The sequence below is a fragment of the Tiliqua scincoides genome, chromosome 1 (genome assembly GCF_035046505.1).
Source record: "Tiliqua scincoides isolate rTilSci1 chromosome 1, rTilSci1.hap2, whole genome shotgun sequence".
NCBI classification, from domain to species: Eukaryota; Metazoa; Chordata; class Lepidosauria; order Squamata; family Scincidae; genus Tiliqua; species Tiliqua scincoides.
Window position 1 is genome coordinate 122,875,179 of NC_089821.1, and position 12,442 is coordinate 122,887,620.

The 12,442-nt window shown below is 43.0% G+C and overlaps 1 protein-coding gene across 1 annotated transcript; it reads left to right on the plus strand.

The window, feature by feature from the left end:
• The first annotated feature begins 3,808 nt into the window (after nucleotides 1–3,808).
• On the plus strand, nucleotides 3,809–11,745 carry METTL21A (methyltransferase 21A, HSPA lysine). The gene is made up of 4 exons (XM_066636375.1): nucleotides 3,809–3,872; nucleotides 5,160–5,316; nucleotides 7,773–7,884; nucleotides 9,879–11,745. Exons 2-4 carry the CDS (start codon nucleotides 5,170–5,172, stop codon nucleotides 10,274–10,276), a joined length of 657 nt encoding a protein of 218 aa, XP_066492472.1. The 5' UTR covers nucleotides 3,809–3,872; nucleotides 5,160–5,169; the 3' UTR covers nucleotides 10,277–11,745.
• The last annotated feature ends 697 nt before the right edge of the window (nucleotides 11,746–12,442 follow it).

Genomic DNA, 12,442 nt, shown 5'->3' on the forward strand with positions numbered 1-12,442 from the left:
CTCTCAACCAATCCCTGGGGCAGCAGAGCTGTTAGGAAGAGCATTTCCTTTGTTAGGAAGAGTGAATTTGTCCAGATAAGTTCCCTGGGGGAGATTGCCAGGACAATAGCTTTAGTTGTAGCCTTTGGAAAGTAAAGAAAGGAGGGGAGAGGGGGTTAGTTCTCTGTACTTGCACAATCCTCCTCCCTTCTGTGTGGGGAATGTTGATGGGATCTAGATGCCTAGCCTCCATTGTGCATGAAACAGCCAAGTTGCTTCTTTCAAACTGCTTTTTTCCTCATTTGTTCCTCTTCTAGTGCCATGAGCCAGGGAAGGCTGGGCCTTACAAAACCATGTTCTGCCATTTTGGGGACTCTATATGCCCCTTCAGAAAGCACTGATTTGCTAGCTTTGGAATGCCTGCAAATTTAGCTTATCAAGTATGGCAGGGCAATGGAGATACTGTGGCTGCGAGGCAGGCAGCTGTAGCCACAGTTTTGATTCTCTGAAGCTCAAGAGAGATCATGGGAAATGAGGGACAAAGGTGGACAAGACTCTTACTCCCAGAGAATTGCAGACACAGTTAATTTATTCCAGTCTGGAAAATGGCTCTGACCATGGCAGATGCTCCTCAGTCTGCCCACTGACTATCCCTGCTGCCATCCTGCATAAGAAAAAGTCCAAGTGTAAAGCAGAAAAGGAGGAAAGGCTGCTAGGGGGGTTAGGATGGCAGGACAAAGGACTTCCACACCTAGATGCGGGCTCTCCCTCTGCTGAGAGTCCCGCCTCAAGGTTGGCAGTCTCATTTGTTCTGTGGCAACAGTCCAGCTTTGGTACAAACCTGTGTTTGTGTGCCTCTGAGGCCATAAAAGAGCCTCACTTGCAACACCATTTATCTGTTCCATTGTTCAGTTTCTAACATCAGAGCTGACAAAGCCACACTCTTCCTGTTACTTACCTCCAAAATGCAAGCTCAGAGATCCAAGTCAGAAAAGGAAGATAGAAATTTAGCAGAAAGAAAGCAAACTTGATGCAACACCAGACGTGTGCAGAGCTGTTCTTCAGTGTGCTAATATTTAATGCATTTATTGGTGTTTTTATTTATAGGTTTATGCATATTGAGTTAATTTTCCTTGATTATTTTGTTCTTATTCCTTTTAATCTCATTAAATCTATTCCATAATTGATGGCATGTATATAAAATAGCTTTTTGCAGCTATTCAATTGACAGGTGCATGATACAGAACACACTTCCCCTCTTGTTTCCTCCAGATGAATTTTTCCCTCCAGCTCTGCTTACTTGCATCACCAATACCTCCTGATCCCAATGACTGAGGGCATCGCCACATGATATGTGGTAATTCTGATGACAAGGAATGAACTGTGTCTTACTTCTAGCCATAACCAGTGTCCAGTGGACATGGAAGGATTTTCAAAGTGGACCAGACCATCTGGCTTTTCTCCTTTGACTGCATGAAGAATGTAAAGGGTTTTTGTTCCTCACCCTTCTCAGTTCTGTTCAGTCCTCTGCTTCTCATCTGGCTTCTTGTTTCACTGTCCTGGAGATTTGTTTTTCAAGAATCATAAGATGTTGCTGAACACTTCTCAATCTTCTGCTCTCTGTTTTTACACTGATTTTGTTCAGAGGGTGGTCCAATCATGAACAGGCTCCCTCTTATTAATATTCTAAGGGCTTCAAGTTGGGGTAAAGCAAGACACTCCAGCCATTACTAGCTGAGGCAGCCAAAATGGTGTTACTCAGAAATAAGTCTATTGTGTTCAGTAAGACATAGGGTGTAAACCTAGCTTACTTGAAACAAACAACACCTCTACCAAGTCATCCTCAAAAGACAAATGAGCAGGTTTCCTGATCGCCACCCAGGATGCCCAACACACCCTTTATTGAGCTGCTGCTCAATGTTATTAATCCAGGCAGTGACTTTGCACTGAGGAATCCACAGAGAGGGTCTTTGGAAAATAACAGCCATCTATTGGTAATGAACAAATGGGAGGCAGAAAAAGTCAGAAAGGGGGAGAGAGATTTTGGGAATGCAGGCTGAAATAGGAAGAGCAAATTAGACAGACACAACACTAGAAGGAGATAGACCTTTGGTTCATCTGGCCTCATACTAGCATGTTTATATCTATGCCATCAATTTTCAATCTTTTCCATCTCAGGGCACACTGACAAAGTGCTAAAATTGTCAAGGCACACCATCAGGTTTTTGACCTTTGACAAGGCACGCTGCACTGCAGGTGGTGGAGACTCACAACCCCTAGTAGCTCTGCTAGTAAATGATCCTGCCCCCCAACTCTCACAGCACACCTGGAGATCATTTGTGACACACTGATGGAAAATTGCTTGTCTATACTATCACTGGTTAAAAAAAAACCCCTCACATAAGGTCCTAGAAAAAGGGAATTTTTTGTATGGGGGGGGGGAGGCAAATCTGTACGGAAGGGAGCAGGAAGAACAAACAGAAGGCTGCAAGGGAGCTGGATTACACATTAGTCTGAGTCAATCCATTTTTGCCCTGCCTACAGTGGTACACATTTGGTCCCTGTTGCATATATGCAACATTGGGCAGAAATGGCGTAAGCAATCCAAATGTCCGGTTTCAGTGGAGCTTCCTCTAAAAATATGCATCGGATCACAATATGAACTTGGATGGTGTGAGAGGAAGGATAACACAAATCTACTCAGAGCATGAAGACTTGCATCCTTGTCATCCAAGTGGTGTTTGCCTGTTGCAACCAGGAAGCCAATTAAGGCCCAAATCCTAACCAACCTTCCAGCACTGGCATAGCGATGCCAATGGGACGTGTGCTGCATCCTGCAGTTGGGGCACTCTCACAGAGACCTCCTCAAGGAAATATGTTTCCTTACCTAGGAGCTGCATTGCTGGAAAGTGGGTTAGGATTGTGCCCTAAATTGATTAGGACCAGGGTAACCAGATGTCCTCTTTTTCCAGGACACGTCCTCTTTTCTAGGCTTGTGTCCTGAATAAGAACTTAATGTCCTCCTTTTCCCTGTGAGTGGACCTCTGTGGCAGTGCAAACCCTTCTTGTAATTAATAATTTATATGCAATATTATTAAATTTAAAACTATATGTAATATAGTGTTTAAATTAACCACATGGAATCAGGATATGAGTGTTTTGAGCTTTTCTTTTGCTACGCCCTACATTTTTTTGGATGTCTTCCATTTTGTGGTGCCTGGCACTCTTTGGCGGTTATGACATCTGGTCACCCTGATTAGGACTCCAAACCGATCTGTGGTCCAATGGTGATTAATGATGACAGTGGAGAACTTTACTGGAAACTCAGCGCACCTCTAGAGACCCAAACATTGTCACCATTGCAGAGCACAGGTGCAGGCAGGACACTGCGACTATATAGGTCTCCCCAGCCTAAGAAAAAAGATTTTCCTCCTATTGCCAGTGAAGGTTAATTAGTGTTAAAACAAAAAAAGCCATCACTGGGAAAAGACATCTAGGCTGCAATCCTAACCACACTATCCTGAGAGTAAGTCCCATTGAACAAAATAGGACTTACTTCTGAGTAGACCTGGTTAGGACTGTGCCCCTAGCTAGGTGGGAGCCCCCTTCTCCCAAGGAGTTCCTCCTGAAAGCCTTGAAGCCTCTTCAAGCAGGAGAACCTGCCTGAAGAGCATCAGCTGGCTGATGCCTGCAACAGCACAACCCACCCAGATTCTGTACAGTACAGGGCTTTTGCGATCATAGAGACGACAAGGGATAGAGCGGCGCCCCTCGTGGTCAATGGGCAGCCTTCCCCCATTGGTCCCGGAAGTGGGCGCTGCGTGTCTCTTCCAACGTTCTGAGTAGTTCTGCTGGCTGTGGAAGGCTTAGCGCGTTTGCAAGGCCGGTACCAGGTCAGTGAGCGGGCTGGTGGCTGGCCATAGGAGGAGGCGGGGGAGCTTGATGCTGGCAGCCCTAGCCACACTTACCTGGGAGTAAGCTCCATTGACTATAATGGGATTTACTTCTGAGTAGATCTGGGTACAGGGTGAGCTGATGTCCTCTTTTTCCAGGACATGTCCTCTTTTTAGCCTGGGAAAAGAACTTATGTCCTCCTTTTCCCTGTGAGCAGGCAGCACAGAGTCTTCTTGGAATTAATAAATTAGATGTAATAGAGTTTTAAATAAATAATATAGTCCAACAATTTAAATTAACCGCATGAAATCAATATACGAGTGTTTTTAGCTCTTGCTTTGTCACGCCCTACATTTTTCTTGGGTGTCCTACATTTTGGGGTGCAGGGTCCTCCTTTGGGGGTTATGACATCTGGTCACCCTGTAATGGATAGGATTGGGCTCTTAGGGCCCAATCCTATCCAACTTTCCAGCTCTGGTGTAGCTACAATGCAACCCCATAGTATGGGAATACATGTTCCCATACCTTGAGAAGCCCCCAGTGACTGCCCCTCCACCACAGGATGCAGCGCACATCCCACTGACACATCTAACTGGAAAGTTAGATAGGATTGGGCCCTTAATGAGGGAAGACAGATTTGTCTCATCTCATTGGACATCCTCCCTGATAAAGAGAGCTAGGGAAAAATCACCAGGGCAGAAGCAATGAAAGCTGCTTTGGGGCATATCTCTATTCAATTGGAATTCTGGCGGTCTGCCTGACAAGGTTGTTGTGAAGGCTAAAGATGCAAGTAGCATGAGCATTGGAGGTTTCCTGTACCTCCAATGCATACAGTGCAGAGATGCTGCATCCTTGTAATGGGGCAAATTTCAAATTTTTGCATCATACTGGAGGTGTCATCTATGCCTCATTTTCCTTGGGGCTATGATTTAATTTAGCGTAATTTGACCACCATTTCAGGTTCATCAGGTACTTTTTTCATGCACAGGAGACTAAAGATTGGTTGAGAGTGACCCTAGGGCACATAACACACAAGAGTTCTTGGCATCTGCCGAAGTGGAGTAAATTTTATGTTGTACTACCAGTTTTTAATTACTCTGATGCTCACTTCTGAAGTAAAACCAATAGAGAATTTCTCAGTATAGGTATTCTATATTTCGGTTCCCAACCCTTGACTACAACTCCAAATAAGCAAAAAGCAGAGGAGAGAATGAAACTTGAGTTGACTATCACTGAGGTCTCACACAGACTTGCTCTTCTTTCATCCACTGCTTTCTGTTGGATAGAAACAAGAAGATGGCCTTGGTTCCTTATGAGGACACAGCTCTCTGGGGCCTGCAGAAGTTACATAAATCATCCTCTGTGTACCGTTTTGCCAACCACACAATCCAAATCACACAGAACTGGAAGCAGCTAGGTGTAGCAGCCGTGGTATGGGATGCGGTATGTATAATGGACTTTGATTCATTTGGGCCAAATCAAACATCTATCCACAACCAGTCCTGGGCATCAGCAAAGTGGGGCAGTTGCCAGGATTAGTGGCCACAGAGGACCCACTGGTCTGACAAAAACTCATTAAACAAAGACACCACCTGGCCTGGGCTGTTCCAGTAGTCTTAATATTGTGGCTTATTTGATGCCCCTTTATCATAAGGTAGTATTTTACACTGATTGCGGTTTATTTCTTATTTTATCTATTTACGCAATGTATTTTGAGTTCCCTCAAGGGTGGAAAGTCAGGGTATAAGTTTTTCAAATAAATATTATAGTCTTCAGATGGCAAATTCATAAATAAAACTCCAGAGCAATATGGTGCTTGGCCTGGTCTGCTTGCAAGAATCAGCTGGCCTGGGTAGCTGTTGCTGGGATGTTCCCTCTGATTAAGCTTTCTGCCCCTTGCTGGTTAAAGGATTCCATTAATGGCCTCTTGTCCAGTCCCAGCCCATCCTACAAAAATGACACCAGAAGTTCTTTAGTGCTTTTATAGTCCTGGGCATCTATACTCAGAAGTAGGGCATTGTATCATTGTCAGCCTAATGAAATAGAAGACTCGCTTTTGAGAAAGCAGTGACAAAAGAGCTGGTATTTGAATGTGGAAATTGCTGAAGGTCCTGTTCTCTAAGACATACACACTTATTTAGATGGCAGTTCCATTTCAGTGGGATTTACTTCCGAGTAGGTAAGAAATCCAGTTTGTTCATCTTAATTTTCGAATAACTGAGCAAGTGAACAGTGATAAGAATTTGCAGGCTAAGGCACCTGTATTATTCCAACATAAACTAAGGGTGACTTGTCTTCACTAATGTACATGTGCAGGCTATAGTTTTAATAGTGAAATAATTTGTATTTATATTTTTATTTATCTGTAAGTTTGTATGTCAGCTTTCTACCTCCCAGAGGCCTCTAAAATTTGATTAAAAACACAAATTTTTTAAAAAATTGCCTAAAAAAGCTCCTATTTGGTTAAAAACACAGTTCAACATTAAGCAGAACAACAGGTAGAGGACGTGATAGTGATTCCTGTCTTGCTGACTTTCTTTCATAATGTTTGATGAAAAAAAATCAGTAGGCTTCCTGTCTGTCACAGTTATGGTCTAGTTACATTATAGCTCTTTAAACACAGTCCCATAACAATATAAAATACTTAAGTCTTTATATTTTTGTGATGACCTCTTTTTAATGATTGCTTAGGCATGAAAGAAACTAGTAAAACCCTACATTTGTTTGTATGGGTTTTTTTTAGTATACAGGTCCAGCCTATTTATACATGGATTTTTTATACACGGATTTGACTCAACAGAATGGCCCCTGCAAATGAGAAGGAATGTGCTGATCCCTGGAGAAGGGGAAAATGCACCCCTTTAAAATCAGTTAAAAAAACTGAACAGTCCTTTAACAATAGCCTCCTTAATGAGAGGGGGGGGCAGCTGGCTGACAATCCATCAATCCTTCTCTCTCCTTTGGACCCCTCCCTTCCTCCTGAGCAGGTGAAAGAAAGGTGATCACTTTGCATTGGTGAAGGGAGGGGCTGAGTGAAGTTCCTTTCTAAGCTCTTGGAGGAGGACTGATTGATGGATTGTCTTCTTAATGACTCTTATCTTACATCAGAAAGGTCAGCAAGTCTGTTTTTAAGTCACAGGAGCAAAGAAACTTTGTTTTTCAAATTTATTTGCTATAGTGCGTTTTTTGCCATCCACGTGAGTGCTTGGAACGGAACCCACGTGAATAATGAGGCTCAACCTGTACTGATATTCTCTGCATGCTGTGAACATAATCTAAGTAGTTTGAATATTTATACAGGTGGGACTTCTGTAACCACTGATTTGACTCACCACTGATACTGATAAAGGTCCACCTTTAAATGCCTTGTAACAAGGAAAAAAGCACCAAAATCGAATTACTTACCTTCACGCTGTTAAATCATTCTAATTTTATTCCATTAGATGCCTTTATTCACCCCATTTACTGACTGAATGTGGTATAGCATCTATATCAATGAATTTTGGGGTGACAATGGAGGAGCAAGAAACCTGGAAGTGGATCTTTAAAGCTATTTTTCCACTGATTTGTTTATTTTTTATACTTTTGGTCTGCTGGGGGTTCCAGAATGGTATCTCAGGCAAGGTCTCAGAATGGTTTGCATAACAAAGGAATGAGGCAGTTCAGTGTCCCAGTGGGGCTCACAGTCTGAAAAGAAACACAAGGGAGACAACAGAGAAAGGGTAGGAAAGAAGCAGAGATCAACTGGGAAAGAATTCATGTTCATGTACTTCAGCTTGGTAATAGTATGATGCAAAACTTTCTCCTTGCAGGAGGGAGCTTGATGGAGTTGTCCTCTTCTCTTGCTTATGTCAGATTTTGCATGCTTTTAATTAGATTCTTTTTCTCTGCTGACCCAGGCTGTTGTCTTGTGCACTTTCTTGGAGATGGGAAGTATTGATCTACGAGGACGCTTAGTGATTGAGTTAGGAGCTGGAACGGGATTGCTGGGAATAGTAGCTGCATTGCTGGGTAAGTTTCTTTTTGCAGAAACTGATGCAAATGTGGCCAATTACATTGTTGGTTGCACTGTACGAAAATAATCCTGAGTGTTTTCTTGAGATGGTGCTTGCTACATAGTACCAGTCACTTTCATTGTTTTGGTTGGAATGGTGGTGTGAGTAGTCTCCTTGCTTTTTGTTATCCTCTGCTTTTAATCCTTTTTTTTAGTAGCTGCATTCCAAGAAGTAAAGAACCAATCCTATCTGAATGCCGTTCATACAGCATGTCGTACAGACACTGGCACGAAGTCTGCCATATCCTAAGGCAGGGGAGGTGGGAGATAGTGCAGACTGAGTCATGGTCTGCTAGTGCAGCCAGCCCAGCAACAAGGCTAGTGTCCACAGCAACCATTCTGCCTCCAGCCACCACAGCTAACTGCAGTGCATGTGCGGAGGTTGCATGGTGACCCTGCCCATGGCTGGCAGTCTGTTCCACACCCCCAGCAGGACATCACCCAGAGAGAGTCTATCCAGAACTAGCTGGTGGCAGTGGAGAGGTGCTCTGTAGCTGAGGGGTACACCCTTGCTGGTCAAAGCCACATCCAGCAGGATATCTGGTGTGCACTCAGGGGCCACACTCTTTCCTGGGCAGAATGGCCCCTTGAGGCAGCTGTTGAAGGCAGTGTGGCACTGATGGCCAAGGAGTAGCCATGTGTGCCCCCGCCAGCTGCACCAGTCCCCCTGTTGACCCCATCTCATCCTTGCTGTATCCCATATCTCACTCAATGTTCCAGCACCTACCTCTGTGTCTGGGCCATGGTGCTACACTAATCTGACAAATGTCAGTGCCTGAGCAGGGTTTGTATGCTGGGATAGATGCGCTGTGAATGGCTGCCACATGTGATCTGTATCCTATCCTCCATGGTGTAGGAAAAACCATGACAGGTGAGGGCTCAGCTGTTTTGCTATAGGTGGCTTGTGCATGGGTTCCTATGGGATTCCTCTGCTCTGTGCCAGATCTATTGTTTGCATAGTATTTTTTGGGTGACAGAGGTGTATTTGCTTTGAGAAAGGGGTGAAGGTTGATTATGCACTCCTTCTGCAGTGCCATGCTCACATCCCACTTACATCACATGCCCACACAATATGTGCCATCTCTGCCAGCAAAGTTGTACCACCTTCTGGGCTGTGCCTATTTTGCAATGGTGCAGTGCTTTCAAGCTGCTGTGCCAGCATCCATGTTGCATCTACCAGCACAGGGGTTTCTCCACTGGCGAAGCTGTCACTTCACAGGCATCTGTGGAAGTATATCAGTATTCCTTGAGGATAGGATTGGGCCTTAAGTGTTGTATTTATTGTCAGTAGCGTTATTTGATATATAGCCATTTCACAGTGGTTTTTCATGATCTGATCAGAGTAGCTGACAATGGGTAGCAGTCTAGTCCACCTATATCCACAGGTTAGGTAAATCTGTCCGCCATTTTGTAACTGGGAAAAATCAAAGATGGTTAGCTTATCCTTTGACTGAGTTTGGAATGTTATAGCTCGTAACTCTGATATTTTTTACAGTCTGCCTTTTAAAATGAATGCTTTTCAGCTATTGCTATCTGTTGGTTGCGTCAAAGTGGTAGGCTTCCCTCCTAATGTACTGAATGCTCTGTTTCTGTCAAAATTTAAATGGTTAGCCTAATATTGAAAAGACAAAGACAAAGATATTGAAATGACAAAGACAGAAGCCAGTGGGGTGGGGGAGTCTTATCTTTTTCTAGATGTTGGAACACCTGTTTTTGGATAGCTTGGTCAGATGACATGACCTGGCATGAACCTATTTGTGAACTTTTTTGTTGTTGTTGAAAAGCAGTGTAATAAATATCCTTAATAAAAATAAGGATTCAAATTTCAGTTTATAAAGGAATAGACACTGAAAAGGATTTGAGAGTTTTCCCATTGGAAAGAAAGTCATGTATTGTTTTGAACCCTGTGATTTCCCTTCAGACCCTTTTTAACTTTCTTTTGCCATGCTAGGTGCCCATGTTACAATCACAGACAGAAAAGCAGCCTTGGATTTACTGGAGCTGAATGTACAAGCAAATTTACCTGCCGACCTCCAGCCAAGAACAACAGTCAAGGAACTGACTTGGGGACAAGGCCTGGCAGGCTTCCCTCCAGGAGCATATGACTTTATCTTGGGTGCAGACATAGTTTATCTGGAAGAAACGTTTGCGGATCTTCTTCTAACACTAGAGCATCTCAGCTCAGACCATACCGTGATTCTCTTATCATGCCGCCTTCGCTATGAGCGGGACCAGAAGTTCCTGAAAATGCTGCAAGGACGTTTTTCTGTGCACGAAGTGTTCTATGATCCTAGTAATGACGTGCATATTTTCAAAGCACAGAGGAATGGCTGGAAAGGAGATTTGTGACTTACTTGATTGTGAACTCTTTCTCCTTTCCGCAGTATACCTGGACCAAAAAACACAACTTCAAGTCTTCCATCCAGCTTCTCCAGCTGATCGGTATCATTCTGACTGTGGTAACTTGGGCTGCCCAGATTATAAGTGGACCAATGCATTTTAAATTCGTGAACATACATTGTAGGCCAGAACAGGGCCCAAACTGCAACTGAGGAAACACAGGGTCTGTTTCTTCAACTATGTTTCACAAACAGTAGCTGCAGTTGTCACACAGTAGCCTGGTCATCTGATGCTTTCATCCCAAGAAGATTTTCATTCCAAATGAAAAATCGTAACCAAGAACCATATGAAAATTACTATTTGACAAGATTATTCCTATACATATTGATCTTTTGCTTCTATTTCAGCCGGACAATTTTGGATCAGTACTGATGTAGAGTGGACCCTCACTTTACAATGGTAATCTATTCTGGAGACACTATTGAATTGTGAAAAAAGTGTTATATGAACCCAGTAACTCCTTGTTTTTTTACTAACTCATTATAAGATTTGGAAGTTGACATTATTGCCACAGAACCAAACTGTTCCTGGCTTGTTCCCTTCAGTATTACTTAATTGCCTTGCCAGCCTCTCCTGTCTGGTTGGGGTGAGTCAACCCTCTTTGTCCCTCTCAAGGGCAGGGAAGTCTCCCCACCCTGGGTATTGGGTGCCTGCTCCAGGGTAAGTTGGGGGTCAGGGCAGCTGGGGGGGGGCCCTGACAGCTACTCTAGGTGATAGAAAACGGCACTTGCTGGTGCATGGTGAGAGAGAACTGCCCTAAGGTGACTCCCTCCATGAAAAAAGTAACCCCCATGTTTGGGGGAATAGTGGCTGGAAGAAGTAAGAGGAAGCTTCCTGAGGTGAGAGAGGAGGAAGTTGGTTCTTCTGTAGCTGAAACACAGAAGAGAGCAAGATGTTTTAAAAATTTGTTCCTTTTGTGTAATTTAGATCATGAGTCCCTGGGACCAATATATTTTTAATATACACTCAGTCCTCAGTAATGTACCCTGTCCTTTGGGAAGCAGGGTGGGCTGAACTAAAAATACTTTCCATTTAGCTGTGTGGGTACTCAAACCATTTTCAACTACCCATGTTAATGTCTCTTAATACACATATAATATCTCTTGATATACATGGGTATGTGTGTATTTGATATTAATAATCTGAGTGCCCAAAAACTATATGCTAAAAGTTCTTGGATTTTTTTGACTGGAAAGCCTAGATAATTGTTGTTGGAACATATAAGGAAAATTATATGGGAAAATTATATATGGAACTTACCCCTTCTAATTGGGTAAGAGGCACTTTTTCAAGTGGGTGCTCCTTTTTTTAGCAGGGGGAGAGTAATTGGCCCACCTCACCCCAGCACTGTCTGTTCTAGTGGCTGTCTGCTGGTATTCTTTTGCATCTTTTTAGATTGTGAGCCCTTTTGGGACAGGGAGCCATTTAGTTATTTGATTTTTCTCTGTAAACTGCTTTGTGAACTTTTAGTTGAAAAGCGGTATATAACTACTGTTAATAATAATAATAATAATAATAATAATAATAATAATAATAATAATATAATAAAACTGCTCAAATTGTCTTGCATGCTGCTTTGGATTTCTTAGAGAAGTGGTTCTCACTCATTTCGCACTGGAACTAACTTTTTAGAGTGAGAATCTGTCAGGACCCACCGGAAGTGATGTCATGACCCGAAGCGATGTCATCAAGCAGGAACATTTTTAACAAGCCTAGGCCACAATCCTACCCACACTTACCTAGGAGTAAGTTCCACTTACTATCATTGTTAAAAGCATATACATCAATTTCAATTTCAACAACCATTAATGGCATAATAAAAAAAAACTACAATATACTTAAATGGCGCAGATACAAAACAACAAATAAAACAACAACAGATACACAAAAACAAAACCACAGAAAAATTGCTCGCCCATATACCCCAATCAGGGCTGCTTAAAACTGTTGGAAGTAAGGACTTTTGCAAGAAACTCGGCAACAAGAGTCGTAATAATGTGCAAAAAGTCATGTAAGAGGAACGCTGCAAGTAGGTGGGGGGGGGGGGAAGCCAGAATAACTGGAGAAAACAGGGCCCAGAATAGAGCAGCAAAGTTTACTGAACGCAGGGCAAAC